Source organism: Brassica napus, chromosome C8, assembly GCF_020379485.1.
Source record: "Brassica napus cultivar Da-Ae chromosome C8, Da-Ae, whole genome shotgun sequence".
NCBI classification, from domain to species: Eukaryota; Viridiplantae; Streptophyta; class Magnoliopsida; order Brassicales; family Brassicaceae; genus Brassica; species Brassica napus.
The window spans coordinates 10,867,687-10,886,478 of NC_063451.1; the positions used below are offsets into that span (position 1 = coordinate 10,867,687).

The following is an 18,792-nucleotide window of genomic DNA, read 5'->3' on the forward strand; positions in this document are numbered from 1 at the left end:
GCCCCCTGTGAATTCGATCCCTAAGCACTACAACTCGACCTCTTATTTGAGAGAGTATAAATCACTCCTTAGAGTAATTTGAGTGGTATCAAATTTGGCGCCGTTGTCAGGGAGCTTTTATCGCCTATTTTCCAAATTTTTGTTAAGTTTCTGACAAAAAAAATTTTTCTTAGATTTTCAGGTACATGCCCAGCAGTACCAGAAGCGGCAAGAAAACTCAACTGCTATTCTCACCAGATCCTGCAAGTTTGGAACGTTTGATCCGCAAGGAAGCGCGCTCCCTCTCGACCGACAACAACACTTCTGTGTCGCTCGATTCTGCTCAACCACCGTCGACCCAAACACCAGTCCCGTCGACCGATTCTCGCTCACCCCTGTCGACCGACAACACAGACCTTCTGTCGACCGACATCATCCACCCGACATCGATCGACATTCCATCTCGGACATCGATCGATACTGAGCCGCGAGACATGGCTGCGCCTTTGATACTTGTACGTGACAACAATGGAGACCTGCATGACCAGGATGGTCATCTGCGTAATGCAGCAGGGGGTTGCAATCCCTGAGCCTGATGCTACTGCTACAGGTACTACCTTACCTGTAGATGAAGCTGCGCAACCCAAAACGTTGGCTGATTACAACCGTCCAGATCGATACTACACCAACAGATCAGCCATCCTTCCTCCCACCATTGAGAGGGATTTTGAGTTGAAATCGCAGTACTACACACTTGTGGGACAGCTACCCTACCATGGATTATCCCACGAGCATCCTATGGACCATCTGGAGAGGTTCGAGAATCTGATTTCTGCTATTAGAGTCGAGGGAGTCTCTGAGGACTACCTGTTATGCAAGCTCTTCAGGTTCTCACTTGCTGGAGAAGCTCTGCATTGGCTCAAGCAGTTACAACCAGAATCTCTTAAATCTTGGAGCGACATCAAGAATGCGTTCTTATGCAATTTTTTTGATGAAGCGCGTGCTGAATACTTGAGGAGCATGATTGCTACATTCACTCAGGAGCCTGCAGAATCATTCAGAGGTTCTTGGATCAGATTCAAGTCTTACCAGAGAGACTATCCACACCATGGATTCAATGAAGTACAACTGCTCAGTACTTTCTACAGAGGCATCGCGGTGCAGTACCAGATGGCTCTTGATGCTTCCAGCAATGGAAACTTCAACACCAGGAATCCAGAAGAGGCAGTCAAGGTTATTGAAAACCTAGCATCCAGCAACAGCACCAAGAACACTGATTTTGAGAGGAAAAGATCTGCCACCATCCTTGGGAATGATCAGATGGATGAGGTGAAGGCAAAACTGGATAGTGTTCACAAGCTTCTCAGGAAGCAGGTCAGCTTTGTTGAAGATGCAGAAGCTGTAGAGGGTATAGCAGAAGAAGAAGAAGTGAACTACATTGGTGGAGCTGGATTCCAAGGTTCTGGAAACCAGGGTGGAAACAAAAACTCCTATGGAAATAGGAGTAACTTCAACCAAAATTCACAGTACTAGAAACCCTACAACAACAGCTACAGCAACAACAAGAATTTTGGAAGTTCCTACTACCAGAAGCCACCATCGCCTACTCAAGAGAGCAAGATTGAAGAGATGCTCGATAGGGTTCTTGAGGCACAGTAGCGAATGACAGTAAACTTCAATGGGAAGATAGATTATGTCTACACCAACCTGAACACAAAGTTTGAGACTTTGAACACTCATGTGAAGAAGATGGAGATGCAGGTTGTGCAGACAGGAGATGCTATTAGGAGGCAGGAAGCTTCAACAAGAGGAGTAGGGGATGATGTGATGAAAAACCACGTGAATGCCATCATTGAGGATGACTTTTGGCAAGTGGTGAAGGAAGAGAAGCTGCAAGAAGGTGATTTCGAGGTAAAAAGTTTGATGAGTTTTGACGGATCACATTGGTGTCGATCGACGCCAGACACCGAACATCAACCGATATACACCAACACAAATCGATCGACAAGAACTCCAGAACATCGATCGACAACGCCTACGGAGTCAACCGCGTCTTGCAATGCCGTGAAGATTCTAACTCACGAGGAGTTCGCGGCAAAACACCCACATCCGCCCAAACCAGATAACGTTCAAATCGATCGACATGCCAACAGCAACATCGATAGACAAACAGAGGCCGGTATCGATCGACAACCATCACCACCTATCGATCGACGAGCCCCTATTACATACCGAGTGCAGATGCCGAAGATAGATGATGCACGACTTAACGCACTCAGGCCCAAACCCAAACCTTCAGAACACCCACCAGAGCCTGTCAGGACACCTTCAGATGATGGAGAGGATCCTATGGAAAAGGATAGTGTTTCTACTGGAAGAACCCTAAGGAGAAGAAAGGAAAAAGTGGCGAAACATCTGAAGAGGGGGGGGGGCTAATGATAAGGAAAAGAAAAATTTCCGCAAGAGAGTCTTCAGGATTCCTATAGATAAGCCTTTCGAGGATGCTTATTACACCCACAAATTGTGGATGTTCCTCAGAGAAACCAGAGAGAAATAAGAAGACATTAGGAGAATGTTCTGTGAAGCTAGAGAAAAGATGAGGATGAGGATTACATTGAAGAAGAAGAGTGATCATGGGCAATTTGCAATACCATGCACGATGAAGGGTATTGAATTCCCACATGCCTTGTACGACACAGGAGCATCAGTCAGCATCCTACCTAGGGTTATGGCAGACCATCTGGGTCTGCAGGTGGAGCCTTCGTTGGAATTATTAACTTTTGTGGATTGTTCGTAGAAGAACTCAGGAGGAATTTTCAGAGACCTAGAGGTGCAGATTGGTAATGCCCTAGTTCCAGTTGATTTCCATGTCTTGAACATCAAGTTAAACTGGAACTCTTCTCTACTACTTGGGAGAGCTTTCTTGTCAATAGTGGGAGCAGTGTGCAACTTGCAAACCAACCAGTTATGTCTAACACTCATCAATCCTAATGCCCACTACGACCCTATCCCAGTCAAGAAGCCACCAACGTTCCCCAGAAGAATCAATGATCCAGGAATCATTGCAGCTTGCCATTGTGGAGATGAATACGAAACCGAATATTCAGCGTCTATCGAGACTCACACAGCAACATCGATCGACAGTGATCACCAGAAATCGACCGACATACCACATGACGAATCGGTCGATAGTAGTCCAGATGATTGGTAGAACGACTACTACAACCCAATTATGGCAGTAAACGATGCACCAGCAGAAAACCCCGATGATTTGCATGTTGAGAAACGACTCAACAGGCAAATACGCGATGAAACACGTTAAGGAGACACTACTTAAGGAAGAATATGAACAAGCCATCCGATCGATAGAGAAATCCGCACATCGATCGACATTTATCACCAACAATCGATCGACAATGACAATGCAACATCGATCGACAACCGTCCAATACCGAAAACCCCTGTAAGCGAAAAAGATAAATCAGATAAACAGTATCTAACTCCGGACGAATTTGGTATTTTCAGGGACCCAGATGGCTACGCAAGGGCAATAGACGGCCGCACACTACATGCATCTCGCGAAGATATCGCATATATCCTTCAGACAGCCAATGGAGCATACAATTTGTTCATGCATCACCACAACAATCCAGAACAGAAGGCTACAAAAGAGTTCTATGACACAGCTGGTGGCATAGAAAACAACTTCAAACAACGATCTCGCCATACAACTCATCCATCAATTGACGTTGACGTCCTAACAGTCGACAGAGAGCCAAAATTCGGTAGAAGATCTTATGATCTCTATGGTCACAAGAAATTCTACTGGGAAGAAAAAGATGAGTATGGAGTCTACAGAGATGATCAGAGATACGCCAGAGATCTAGATGGAAACACTATTCATTTTCACAGCACGGATATCAGAAGAGTTCTGGAAAGAGCTTCAAGAGATGAGCCAAACAACACATGTCTTCCTGAGCATGCTAACTTATTCACACAGACCAAGCTGGTACCAGAGATCTACATAAAAGATGAGATCAATGAGATGTTCTATGGAGTCTGTGGTGAACACGAGAGGAACAAAGAAGCTTTCCAGATGAAGCTTGATGGTGTCTACTATCCATTAAATGATAGTATCAGTTGGCTAACTACTTGCATGAAGGAGATGAAGCAAGACATAACCAGAATTCAGAACGCGACCGACTCTGCTCGACCTCCATCGATCGACAACCGCTTGACAGCATCGATCGATACCAATCCGCCACGCCCACATACGATGAAGTCTCAACCAGATTTCCACACCAGAGAAGAGATAGATCAGCTGGTAGAAGGGATCTACAGAGCTCTGGAAACCACAGAGGAGAGGCTTGATGGGAGATGTGATGACATCTATTTCCCAATGGATCTTAGCATTAGTGTTTTGACCTCCAAGGTTGAAGCTATACAAGGGGAGTTGGTGGAGATTCAGAGTTACATTGCCCGTCGACCAGAAGCAGCGCTATCGATCGACAGATGCAACAACAAATCGATCGACATTCACAATCAAACATCGATCGACAGTGATAAAAACCGAGGCCGGCTAGTACCAAGGATGACATCGAACATGTCCAACACACCTTACCATAGAGAGGAGATCTCAGCTGACACTTACGCCGTACTTACCAGACATCAGCTCAACCTTGAGAGTCTTGGTGAAAGATTGTAGAGGATTGAAAACACAACTGCAACAATGAAAGATAAATGGCGCAGAGGGGATGGAGCAATGAGAGACTTCACTGGTACATGGTTCAACAAGCGCAAAAAAGAGAAGGATATTTGTTTTCCAGCAAGTCCCAGTTCTCAACATTACTAGCCAAAATACCTCCAAAGTCAAGCTAAATGACTATAACAAAGCGCTGAGTGGGAGGCAACCCACTATTAGGTAATATTTATTAAGTTTTTAATATACTATTTATGTTGGTTTTTAATTATTGCAGGTCATATAAGAAAACAAAAAAGATCCGAGTAGACGATTACCATCTGTGTCGACCGACGCGAACCTGTCGACATCGATCAACATTGCTTTACCTGCATCGACCGATAACAACATCCTTACATCGGTCGACATTCATTCCGGTCTGGTATATCATTCTTACTTGTTACATTGAGTCCTTATGATTAATTTCTAACCATAGCTCCGACTGAATTTACACTGGGGACAGTGTAGTTTAAGTCTGGTGGAGGTTTACTGATATTTATTTACTTATTAGTCTTATAAAAATGTTTTCAAATTAAGTTATTATTTAGTCAAGAAGGAGATTATGAACTTTTAGATTTTGCTAGATAACTAGCCACTCTTTAGCACCATTCTAGACTTACTGATTGCAGATAGTAATAAAGATACTAAAGTGGATCAACCTGTCAACTATCCACTCTTGCTAAGATTGTTTTGAAGGAACCAAAGCTGACCTCCAACACTAAACTTGACACAACTGCTTGTCTTGGGGCTTGGTATGCATGGGATCGGATTCTTCAAACAAGTCTGGAAGGTAAAGCCTTGTGTATATAGATTTATCACCCTTTCTCTCTAGCTTTTCGAAATATAGATTATAGATAGAATAAAAAAAATATTGTTATGTTTTTATTATTATAATAGAGATTTATTAGGAAGAAATTCGAATAGGACTTGGTGGCTACAACCATTAAGGCTTGCTTCATAAGAATTTCATCGGTAAAGGATTAGAACAGGACATGGTAGCTACAACCATTAAGGCTTGCTTCACAAATAATCCTAGGATATAGGTCAAAAAGAAGTGAACATGACTTGGTGGCAACCACCATTAAGGATTGATTCATGGAAGACTGTCCAATCTTGGTCAATGATTTTGCATAAAAGCAGATTTTGACCAAGAGAGAAAATTAGTAGAGAGAGAGGATAGAAACTAATGTTCACCTGTAGGTCCAGATACTTGTTTGAGAATCCTTGCATCCTGTGATCGATACTCCCAAGGTAAAACCTTCACTTTTATTTTATGCTAAGAAATGAGGTTGGTAGAGGGGAATGAAAGACAAGATTTGCTAAGTTGTTAGCTAGATAAATTTGGTTGCTAAGGTAGGATATGTTATAATGTGCTTTTGTGATTAGGATTTCTTAGATGTGGATTGCAATATTATAGAGGTGATGATTCTAAGTTTTAAATCATGTGAGTCCTTGCTGTTTTTAAAACCTCTTCCAGAGAGACTGCCTGTTTGTTTTGCTTGAGGACAAACAAAAGGGTAAAGTCGAGGGGAGTTGATAGTTTATAGTTGTGTTTACTAATAATTATTATATTATAGAGTCTATTTATAATATTTATAAGATCAGGAGTGTTTTGGAGATAAGTGATGATTTTGGAGCATTTTAGAGATATTTGGAGCAAGCACCCGAGATGACCATCGAGATCGACAATCGGTCGATATTGGAGAGGAATAATTGATCGATACGCATGAATTGGTATCAATCGACAGCGAAGCACGCAGAAAGTCCGTTTGGTCACAGCCGACTTGAAGCCCAAGACTTTACCATTTTACAAGATTACCCCAGACGAGTTTTACCCAAATTATATAAGTTTTGCCGCCATGTTAGATGTAAAGTGTGCTTTTCATTGTTTTACTATTTTCACAGCAAAGGTTTTTAGGATTTTGATAGATTGGAGAGAAGATCCAAAGTTATAATTTGTGATTGGAACTCCATTGATATCTATTTACTATTCTACTGAAGTTTTTATACTTAACTGCTGTTATGAATTGCTTAGCCATGTCAGAGTAGTTCCATTGTTAGATTTTAGGGTTTAAATAGGTTAGGAGGGATTAGCCCCAACTATAGATTGCTGAGTTGTGATAATCATCTTTAGAAATAATGCTTGTGTCTAGATTAGCTACCTAAAACCTGCCCTTGGATTGATTGGTAAAAGCGAAAGCTTTATTCTCATCCTGAAAACATTCTAATAGAACTATATTTCTTGCTATGAGCAAGGCGAGAGCTGATCTAGTGAGCTTAGTAAGACTTCATTCAACCTGCGCATAAAGCTTGACTAGAGCGCATCGATCGATATCACACTTGAATAATCGATCGACGGTGCAAAAGGTGTATCGATCGATATCCCATTGGATCAATCGATCGACACTTTCTATTGATCAATATAACGAGAGTTGAGATCATAGATCTAGTTAATGAGACAAGTCAATACATGCGAAAGCTGATTGACTAGTTGATCAAAATAGTTGAGCTTTACATTATCATGCATGCAACTCATTAGGCATCTGTAGGATTATAATCCCAATTTTCCTGAATAAAAACCTTAAGTCTAACTATTTCCTTTTTAAGCACCAAAACCCCAAACCTGCTATTGAACAAATACTTGTTCAATATAAAACTGCAATTTACATTTAAAACTCTAAAAACAATCTTACTTAACAAATCATATTAGAATCCTTAGTTTCCCTAGCTCCCTGTGAATTCGATCCCTAAGTACTACAACTCGACCTCTTATTTGAGAGAGTATAAATCATACCTTAGGATAATTTGAGTGGTATCAGAAGCACGACGGGAAGACCCGGAATTGGGCGGAAAATCCTAATTTCGGTATTATGAAATTTTTCGAAGAACCCGGAAGCTCGGGAAATATTTTCTCTCAAGATCAGAAGTCAAGTGGAGTTTATTAAAAATACTCAGAGCATCAGAACGGGCGTAGAAAAATATTTGGGATTGATCGCGGGACGAAAATTCACCGTAAAGGCCGAAATCGAACGAATGGACCGAGAAGCACGAGGTGGCTTGATGTGTGTATGTTCAGGACGTTGTGGCAAGTTCTTAACAGTGTGTGTGTCGAGGGAAGCATTAGGTGCTGCAGTACATGAAACATGTACATGCAAATAGACATGTGGAGCATGAGGTGGATCAGCCAAGCACGAGGTGTTGCGATGCATGCGACCAGGCCATGCAGCCAGACATGTGGAGGACGTGGTGTCTCCTTGCATGGAGCCAGGCCATGCATCCAGATAGGTAGGGGGCGTGGTGTCACCTTACATGTGAGCAGGTCATGCAACCAGCCATGTGGAGCACGAGGTGCCGCCGCGCATGCGTCCAGAGCCATGCGAAGCGACACACGGGCTGCCACACGGCTTGAATCTGATTGGCTTCTTATGTCTATAAATAGCCCACGACTCCCTCTCATTTGAACACAATCAGAACACTTCAAAGTCTGTTCAAAACGTGAGAGAGAAAGCAAAGAAAGAAAGATCGAGTTTCGATAGTTTTCGAGAGATTTAGACAGTTTTCGAGAACAGTTACTCTACCGATTTTGAGTCAGCACCTGGAGAAGATTCTGTTCAGCTGAAGATCTGTCAAGTGAATATCAGATCAGTTCACGATCAGTCCAGACGTGGGTCTACTTGAGAAGGTCGAGAAAGGGTTCGGATCATAGAAGTCTGGTTTGGGGTCAAGGCCACGGTCAACCAAAAACAGTGAGTTATAATCAATTGATTGCTGAGTTGTTGTCATGCAGTTTCCTGTTACTTAGAAGTTGGATCATGGCAGGAGGCCGGGTCTAACTGAGTAACAGTTTGATTAGTTAATAGTTGAGGTTTGGTTGAGTTGATAGCATGCTTAGTTATTGCTTGAGAATCGTAGTCGCATGCTAATGGTTAGGTTGATTGGTTACTTATTGAATGCTGAATGCTTAGATAATATCGCTAAGTTGTGGATAGTTAAGTATTCTGGAATTAGTCTTAATGTTAGAGTCTGGAATGTGTTTGATTGTGTTATTTGCGAGTAATACTAGGAACCTTGTGTTATTTTTACCGGGCGTAGTATTAATCATATATTGACCATATAGCATTTGTGTAACCCACAATGCTAGGCATGTTTGGGGTGGAATAGTGTTTCCTCGTCCTCGTATTCAGCGGGTTCAAGGAAACCCCTTATTCGCTGGATCGGGAAGACTCAGAGAGACGGGGTCATGTCCTAGGGCTGAGTATGGCACGACGGTGTAATTTCCGACAGTGACCCGAAGGTACTGTGGGCTGTCGCGCGGTGACCCGAAGGTACTGTGGGCCGCAGTCGGTTGAAAGTTTCTTCTTCCGGCCTTTGTGGTTGGGAGATAGGATACTGCCGATGTAGAGGAGGAACACAATGTCACCGGGGCCCGAGTTAGTTGTATATATTATATAGAATCGGGTTGTTAAACCCTGGTTTAAGTCGAGGTTGAGTTTGGTGATGAGCTTGTAATTAGCATAATGCTAGTTATCTTGCTATCGTTTACTGCTGCGTATTTCCGATATTGCTAATGTTATTGAATTGTGCTATTAAGTGAACCTTTCGTTGTAGATTGTTTGGGGTGGGATAGTGAGGGGTTGTATTTGTTGTTGTTTTCATGTGACCAGTAGTGAGATTTGCATATTTTTAGTTAAAGCGTTTTCACACTATAAGTATGTATCTTTTGCACTCTTGGCATGCCACCACTTGTATAATATTTTGTTTGTTGCAAACCATACGAAATAAATAAAGTGAATGTTTTGTGCAAATGCCTTGTTGTTTCTGATATTAGCTTGTCCAAGCTAACACAACGTTGTAGATCCTAAAATCTACACTAGAAATTTGATAGTGATCTGGAGTTTAATCAAGGGAAGATAAATGATGTAGGCAACAATATAATCAGTTTCCGGTAGGCAAAAATAGACTTTTATTGATGAATAAGATCGAATACAATGAGTAAAGCAATATTGAACGTTACAACGAGATCGTCAAGAGAAAATATCTAAAGATGAATGAAAACAAGGTTAAAGTATGGAGTAGCTCTCTCTAGGGTTTTCAACGTGTCATTTCCATATGCGTCGATCTCTTCTTATAACGGGCTACTTCCGTGATGCTCGTGACCGTTCCGCGATCTCCAGATCTTCGAGGTCTCTGCCTCGATCTCGAGTGTTCGCTATGGGCTTTAATTCATCGTGGCCCATTTACTTGATCGTGGCCCATTAATGTATTGACCAAAATTGGGTCCAACATTTGTCCCCCAGCCCTTTTGGTTTATTGGGAAGCCGAAAGGGTTATAACTAACACACTTCGGCGGCGTCGCAATTCTCGGGAAGCGGGGTACCACGCGCGTTGGGTTGATTTTACTTGTCGGCCATTTTTTCGAATCGTGTGGCTGAGATCGATAGTTCGTGGCCGGTTACCATTAACCTCTTCGGGAACCGTTTTTATGTATATATATATATTATCTTCACTGAGTGTGTCGTCTTCTTTAACACAACGGTTCCATTTTTTTTTATCGCCTTCCTCTTGATCTTTCTACTTGCCCCGAATCTATGGCAAATGAAAAGTCCGGTCCTCATCTCCCGATGATTCTCGATGCGAACCATATCGAGGCCATCGTCGAGATTGAACTTCCTGGTGACGATGAAACTCCGGAGACTGTGAGGCCGGGGTGCTTCAGGGCCTACAAGTCACATTTCAAAGACGGAGGCTTGTCGTTTCCTCTTCCTCGATTTCTTCTTGAGGTGCTTGCGGAGGTTGGGATGGCTTTTGCTCAGATGGCGCCCAATTTCTTCCTCTAATTCTTGGATTCGTGGGTCCGAGCTAGGGAAGAAGGTCTCAAGTTTGGCCTCGGGGAGTTAAAACAACTGTTTGCTATTAAGCGGAATAGCGGCTTCCATGGCACGATGATTCTCGCTCCTCGAGCTGGCCGTTCTATCATAGACGGTATTCCTAACAGGGATGACCGGTGGAGAGAGAAGTTTTTTGTCTTCAAGATTAACCCGGCGTCGGTCGGCGACTTTGATTTCGGAAGGATCCCTAGGGAGTGGTCCGATGAGATTGGTAAGTTTTTTCGTTTTTTGAGGTGAATTCTGCTATTCGATCTCTTTTGACGTTTTTAACTTTTCTCTTCTTATTTGTTGAGCCCTTTGGTTCTGCACCTATTACTCCCGAGCTTCATGGATTAATCTCCACTCAGCGGCGAGGTAACCCTCAATGGCTCGCATTTACCGTAGATCGAATTCGAGCTGCTTACGCTCTTCCGCCGGGGAAAATCGAGCTAACCCTATTGGTCTGGCTGCTCCTGTTCGACCAGGGAAGGGTCGTTGTAACAAAAGTAAGCTGATCTTTCTTTTCTCTCCTTTTTCGAAAAGATCCGAGCTAGATTGTTTGCGTGTTCCTCAATTCTCCAAATCTGTCTTGTTCAGGAGCGAGGGAGAAGGAGGCGTTACCCGATCATCCTGACGAGTCCTCAGACGCTGGGTCCATGGACCAAGCTCAGAAAGCTCGGCGCGGGCCGACTTTTAGGTCGAAGTCGTAGGCTCAGTCTCCTAGTTTTATGGCTAGGCCGGTGTCGATCGCCGTTCCTGCTGGTGAGGGCCAAAGGACGTCGAACGTTTTAGGCGGTTTTACCGGTGATTGAGCTCTTGATGATGACGTCGATTCATCGACTCATCGACGTCGACGCCGAGCTATAGAGAACATTAATTCAGTGATTTCGAATTCGCCGAACTCGGGACTTCCTCTGCCATTGCGGGCTTCTGGCGAAGGTACGTCTCGGGTCGACCCGAGTGCTCATCTCCCGGAAGCCTCTTCGTGGAGATTTTCGTATGACAACGAGGTACCGATCCTCGAGAATCCCGAGCTTCTCACCTTGATAGGGCGTAAGATCAGGGAGAGAGGATGCGAGCTTCCTTCTTTGGGGAACATGCGAGAACGTGACGCTTACGTTTGGATGGCGGTCGCAAATGCTAAGGTAATCTAACTTGAGATTGCCTCTGACGTTTTGGATAAACTAATGGCTGTCTGAACTTTATTATCGCCTTTGTTTAGGCTATGGAGGCGAGCAATGAGTACGCCGCCATGATGGAGAAGCGTCTGGCTGACTTTCCGAGCAAAGAGGAGATCGGTAGTCATCTCCTCACAATTCCGCAACTTCGAGGCGAGTTGGAGGCTGTTCGAGTGATGGAGCAGCAGCGGGAAGTTGGCTGCTGCTGAGACGGAGAAGGTCGCTGTTCAGAATGACCTCGACTTGATGAAAGAAAAGCATAGGCGGGAGATCGAAGGTTGTGATGCGGCGGCTCGCAAGGAGCACGATCTTGCTCGTCGTTCTCTGGCTCGAGAATAAGACGCGGTTCTGGCCGTGGTGGAGGATAAGCTTCAAAAGAAGAAGAAGGAGATTGCTGCGGAGATCCGTTTGCAGGAGGTGCGAGCTCGTATTGAGACTATGAGTGAGTACATCGAAGGTGGTTTCGAGCTCGAAGAGGAGTTTAAGCGTCTTAAAGGCCAGGAGATCTCACTTGATCTTGATTATGGTCTTGCTTCGGTGTCAGATCCTTCCCTTAGTCGCATCGAGCTTCCTGAGATTTCTGGTGACTCGGTCTATCAAGAATGATGCGAAAGTTGACCCGTTTGCTTTGGAATTTGTATTTTTTGTTGTGTTTTTAATTTTTCATTTGGTTTGTTGAAGAAACATATATATGTCTTCAAAATGGATTATCGGGTTAATACCTTTCTAATCGAATGCTTTGTTCAACTTTAGCTTCATTGAGCTTGTTTGTTTTAACATTTAGAGGGTGTGGAACAGAGACTGATCGTGAATCTGTTTTATGGGCCTTTATAAGGCCTGATGGCATAATAAATTGGGTGAGTTATGCTAGTAGTTCAACTCTTCTAAGTGATAGAAGGAAAGTGACAAAAGTTTGTTTGGTTGTTTGGGCTGCGCTCGGTATCGAGTTGCCTACGTACCCTCTTCCAGGGATCAAGCCTATTCGTAGTTCTGTTTCGTTTTACTGAGCTGTTGGTGCCGGTGGCCTCCCAGCTCGAAGCTCGGTAGACCTGGTCGAGGTTCGGGTTTGTACTATTTGTAGTATTTCTTTAAGTTGTAGGCGTTCCAAGGTCTCATTTGAGGGAGACCAATTTTGCATTTTTCTAGCTCGCAGACTCCGGTTCGAATTTCTTTGGTTACTTTTTATGGGCCTTCCCATCTTGTTCCCAATTTTCCTGCTCCTGGTTCCTTTGTCCCGTCGAATACTTTTCGAAGGACTTAGCCGCCAATCGAAAAGGCGCGGTTTCTTACGTTGGAGTCGTAGTAACGTGTTGTGGCTTGTTGGTAGTTTTGTACACGTACTGCCACTTTTTCTCGTCGTTCTTCGATCATGTCTAGTTGATCGATCAGTAGTTCTTCGTTGAGCTCGACGTCCCCTGGGCATATTCTGCGTTGTTGGCTGGGGACCTCGATCTCAGCTGGTATTACGGCCTCGATTCCGTAAGATAGTGAGAATGGAGATTCTTGGGTTGCTGTGTGAGGAGTTGTCCGGTAGGCCCAGAGGACTCCGTACTGTTCTTCGCCTCACCTCTCTTTCTTGAGGTCGAGTCTTTTCTTGAGGTTGTTCATTATGGTTTTCTTAGTGGCTTCGGTGTGCCCGTTGCTTTTTGGATATCGGGGGCTTGCGGCCTTAATCTTGATTTTCCACTTTTCGCAGAATTCATTGAATATTTTCGAGATGAATTGCGGTCTGTTGTCGGTTACTATCTCGTACGGTAAGCCGTGTCGACATATGATGTTTTTCCAAATGAAGCTCGTTACCGTCGCTGAGGTGATTTTGTGGTATGCCTCGGCTTCGATCCACTTGATGAAATAGTCTGTTAATACCAAAAGGAATCGCAACTGGGCCGGTCCTGATGATATCAGCGGACCTACTATATCCATGGACCATTTCATGAAAGGGTATGGCGACGATATCGTAGATAATTTTTTTGTCGGTTGATGTATCATCGGTGCGTGTCTTTGGCATTTATCGCATTTTAGTGCGAACTGCTCGCTGTCATCGGCGATCGTTGGCCAGAAATAGCCTAGTTTTTTTATCCTAATTGCTAAAGAGCGTCCGCCGGAGTGGCTACCACACGACCCCCCATGGGTCTGTTTCAAGATTGTGAACGCGTCTTTGGGCGATACGCCTAGCAAGTAGGGCTCGTTCAGGCTTCGTTTGTATAGTTTTTCTTCCATAATACAATAACGCGAGATTCAGGATTTTATTTTTCAGGCTTCCCATCTCTCTCCGGGGAGCGCGCCGTTGTTTATATAGTTAAATATTGGAAGTCTCCAGTCTGGTCTGGCCTCAAGTTCTTTTCGGAAGGCTTCGTGCGCTTCGCTGTTAGTTTCGTGATCGGCCTCCTCGGGGATAGTTTCTGAGGTCGCGGTCCTCCTAGTCTTGACGGGTGGCTCGCTGGGGGATGGTCGCTCATCGAGCTCACTGTTGGTTTTGTCATCGAGATTTTGGTTTGCTCTCTGGGCTTTGCTTCGTGTCATGATTGCGCCAATGCGGGGAGGATTATCTCCTTGAGGGTCGATTGCTTTGCATGGAAGATCTATGCTGGGCTTCTCTATCCCTTCTACTGGTATTGCTCTCCTTATTGCTGGATTGGAAGTCGAAGCTAGCGCAGCTAGAGCGTCGGCCAACGTGTTATCTCCTCTAGGGATTTTTGTGAGCTCGAATTTGTCGAACTGCTGAGCGATCTCTTGTAGAATTGCAAGATATGCTTCCATTCTTTCGTTTTTTGCTTCATATTCTCCATGGAATTGGCTCATGACTAACTGCGAGTCGCTGAAGGCGCTAATTTCCCGGGCGCCGATGCTTCGTGCGAGTCGTAAACCGGCGATCAAGGATATGTATTCGGCTTTGTTATTTGATGTGCTGAATCCTAGGCGAAATGATTGCTCGATCATTTCTCCTGTCGGGGATTTGAGTTATATTCCGATCCCGAACCCTTGTCTCGACGAGGCTACATCGACGTGTAATTTCCATGTCTGTGTATTCGATCTCGCGTTATCTTCCTTCGGGACGAGTTCGATGACAAAATTAGCTAGTACTTGCGCTTTCGAGCTCGTTCGTGGTTTGTACTCGATGTGGTATTCGCTGAGCTCGATCGCCCATTTCACTTATCTTCCAAATTAGCTTGGACTGAGGAGTACTGTCCGTAGGGGTTACGATGTCATGACTGTGATCGTATGCGATTGGAAGTAAGGTCTTAATTTTCGAGCCGCGGTTACCACTGCTAGCGCTAGTTTTTCCATTACAGGGTACCTGGTTTCGGCGTCGACCAATGATCTACTTACATAGTATATCGGTCTTTGTTCTCCGCTTTCTTCGCGGATTAGCACTCCGCTTACTGCGTGTTTGGAGGTTGCGATGTATAGAAAGAGGCTCTCTCCTATGGTCGGTTTTGACAGTACGGGCGGCTCGCTGATATACGCCTTGAGTTCTTTTAGGGAGGAGTCGCATTCGGCGTTCTATTCGAACTTCTTATTTCCTTTCAATAGCTTGTAGAAAGGAAGGCATCTGTCGGTTGACCTGGAGATGAAACGGTTTAATGCAGCTATTTTGCCGGTGAGGCGCTGTACCTCTCGGATTGACCTCGGAGGTAGGGTATCGATGAGCACCGCGATCTGTTTCGGGTTGGCTTCGATTCCCCTTTCGGTCACGAGGTATCCGAGGAATTCTCCGGAAGCTACTCCGAAAGTGCATTTTGTGGGGTTCAGTTTCATTCGGAACTTGTTGAGAATGTTAAAACACTTATGGAGTTGTAGAACGTGGTCGCTGGCTCTTGATGATTTTACTAGAATGTCATTTATGTAAACTTCCATCGTTCTTCCAAGTTGCGTGGAGAAAATCTTATTTACTAGTCTTTGGTAAGTAGCTCCGGCGTTCTTTAATCCGAATGGCATCACTTGTAGCAATAGGTGCCCCGCTCGGTGATGAAGCTCGTTTTTTCCTGGTCGTCGGGGTTCATGAGGATCTGGTTATAACCGGAAAAAGCATCCATGAAGGAAAGTCGCTCATGTCTAGCTGCGGCTTCTACCAGCCGGTCGATGTGTGGTAATGGGAAGCTATCTTTTGGGCATGCTTTGTTGAGATCGGTGAAATCGATGCACCCTCTCCATTTTCCATTTTTCTTTTTTACTATGACTGGGTTTACGAGCAAGTCAGGGTATTGGAATTCGCGAATGGAACCGATTTTTAGGAGCTTGTCCACTTCGTCGTTTACTGCCTTGGCTCATATATATTAGTCAATATTAGGACTACTGAGTGAAACTTATAACTTAACTGGAGATAATTATGAGGTTAACAACATTCCTGCTTATTAATGTTTCTAGCTAATTCGAGAAGACTTCTGTGGAAATCTTCTACGTTAGTTTTTGTAAAACTTGTATTTTCAACTTTAAGATATAGTTTTTTAACTTTCAAAAGTGTTAAGTAACTTCAATATCAAGTCATATTGTTTAATGTGTCTTTTTAGATGTATATTCGAAATTATCTCTCTGCAGCAAATGCTAAACTCAATTGTTCTTATGGTTTGGTTCAACCTCAAAAGCACTTCTGGACTTTGCTAGATCTCAAGTACTCAAATCTTTGAGGAACACAAAAACCATTTTTCTTGCTGCTTTTAAAACATTAACTATTTTCACCTTGCAGGATGATTACATTCTTCGGAAAAAAACTGTCAAGGAATCAATTGTCTAGCTGGGTGTGGACCAAAATATCCAATCAGAGTTCACCATAGAGGCGCGTCATTCTCTTCAATCTTTGTTCAACGTTCTTATGTGAACTGTGTTCATGGATTTGATTGTTGGGATAGAATGTCTCACGCTGATCCTAATATTTATCCATGGTCTTCTTGTCGGTGGACCAGATCAGAACGATTACTATTCAGATGAAGGACAAACAACGAGCAATTGGAAGTTTAGAACCAACTTTGTCTGGAACAGCTCCACTTGTTGGGTGGTCTATTCCTCTCGGGAAATTAGGTAACAAAACAATAAACTGTGAGCTCAGATCACTCTTGTTCCATGAATCATCAAGTAATGTAACGGAATTTTAATTCAGACAAAAATATAAGGATTCAGACACAACTGGACTAGAAAAGAAAAAAACTGAAATAATAAAAAGATGATTACTAGTATCACAAGGCTAAAAGACTTGAGCACACAAGAAAACTCTTCTCCATAAGCTTCTAATCGTCAAAGGTAGTCTTCTTGCCTGCCAAAATAAACCAAGAACATGTGAGAAGCTGCTTGTTACTTTACTATCAAGATTCAAGACACATCACTAACAAACTAACGTACCTGAGGGAATGTAACTAGGTTTGCTGAATCCACGGCCCCCACCATTGTCTCTTCCTCTGCCACCACCGCTACTTCCACCACCACCAAAACGACCACCGCCACCACTAAAATGGCCACCGCCACCACCACTGAATCCACCGCCACTGCTATCCCTCGGTTTAGCTTCATCGACAAGAATATTCCATCCTCCGAACTCAGTACCATTAAGGTCATACGCCTTCTCTGCGCCTTCTTTAAAGTCAATGTAAGCAATTCTGCATCTAACACAAATGATTATTGATCATGTGAGAGAACATTATGTTGGGTTCCTCTTAGATGGAGGTAACCCATTGGGTTTGGTTTTGACAACCAAACGTGGTGTTGGGCAATGGTATTAGCACATGAGGTTAATATTGGGCCTTGGGAGTTAATGACCCATAATGTACGTCTCCAAACCTAATTTGTAGAGTGGTTGCAGACCCAACACGAGCAGACAAGATCAACTCACAATAATAGAGTTTAGAGAGAAAGACAAAAGAGAGAAAGAAGAGAGAAGGAGGAGAAAACACGTCAGGCTATTTCAAGACTGGTTTTTGAGGATCAAACGGAACTTGATTGGGCTGATATTTTGTGGGTAGATTCTTCAGTCAATGGGTTAGAGGTTCACTGAAGGGATTTGGATTTCAACGGTTGGATTTTCTGTTGTCTGGGTTTTAGTGAAGCTGGTCGTCACAGTTCTTCAGTGGGACAGTCTTGGGTGTTTGGTAAATCCGACGGTGAAATCTTCTCTTCTTGAGCTGTAATTTGGTAGAGGTATTGTTGACTTGTTTATCTTGGATTTGTACGGTTAGATTAGTCTCTAGAGGCCGGAATCCTTGTGAGCTGAGGTCGTTTGGTTGCTGCCGGTTTTGAAGCTTTGTGTTGCTCTCTTGTTGTTGTTGTTGTTTGTGTTGGAGATAGCTCTTTGAAGCTAGTGTATCTGTTCTGTTCTGGTTGTTGAATAGGGAGGAAGTGGTTGTACTAACAAACATTTATATAGTGGATTGTTGAGTGGACTACGGTCCCGTGGTTTTTCCTTCTCACATCGAGGAGGTTTTCCACGTAAAAAGTGATTGTCTAATTTACGTTTCTGCTTATACTATATTCTGCCATCGTCGAAATATTTTCTTCACAGGTTCACACAAGGTCAGGGGAACACAGCCTTTAGTATTTCCGCTGCGCCGTGTGACTTTCCCCAACAGAATGGTATCAGAGCTTCTGGTTTTAGAGCTTTGGTTTTTGATAACTTTGGGTTATTATTTGCTTGTGTGAAAGATGGAAAATATGAGCAGGATGATAAGCTTCAATGGTGCTAACTATCATCTATGGAAGGGCAAGATGGAGGATTTGCTCTTTGTTAAAGAATTCCATGTTCCAGTCTTCGAAGAGAAGAAACCTGAGAAGAAGACATATGAAGAGTGAAAGCTGCAACATCGCCAAGTGTGTGGGTTGACAAGGCAGTGGGTAGATGATAATGTGTTGCATCATATTGAGACTGAGACAGATGCTCGTTCTTTGTGGAAGAAGCTGGAGCAGTTATATGCTAGGAAGACCGGAAACAACAAGATGTACATGATCAAGAAGTTGATTGAGCTGAGGTATCAGGAGGAGACTCCGATGACGGATCACTTGAATGCGTTTCAGGGATTGCTCAACAAGTTGTCTGATATGGGCA

General features: G+C 43.6%; 1 protein-coding gene across 1 annotated transcript; it reads right to left on the bottom strand.

Annotated features, from left to right (window-relative positions):
* Positions 1-16,987: 16,987 nt before the first annotated feature.
* On the bottom strand, positions 16,988-18,551 carry LOC106412741 (nucleolin 1-like). Its single transcript, XM_013853646.3, has 3 exons — positions 18,514-18,551; positions 17,100-17,359; positions 16,988-17,013 (listed from the first exon to the last, which is right to left on the bottom strand). The coding sequence occupies exons 1-3, from the start codon at positions 18,549-18,551 to the stop codon at positions 16,988-16,990; spliced, it is 324 nt and encodes a 107-aa protein (XP_013709100.1).
* Positions 18,552-18,792: the final 241 nt, after the last annotated feature.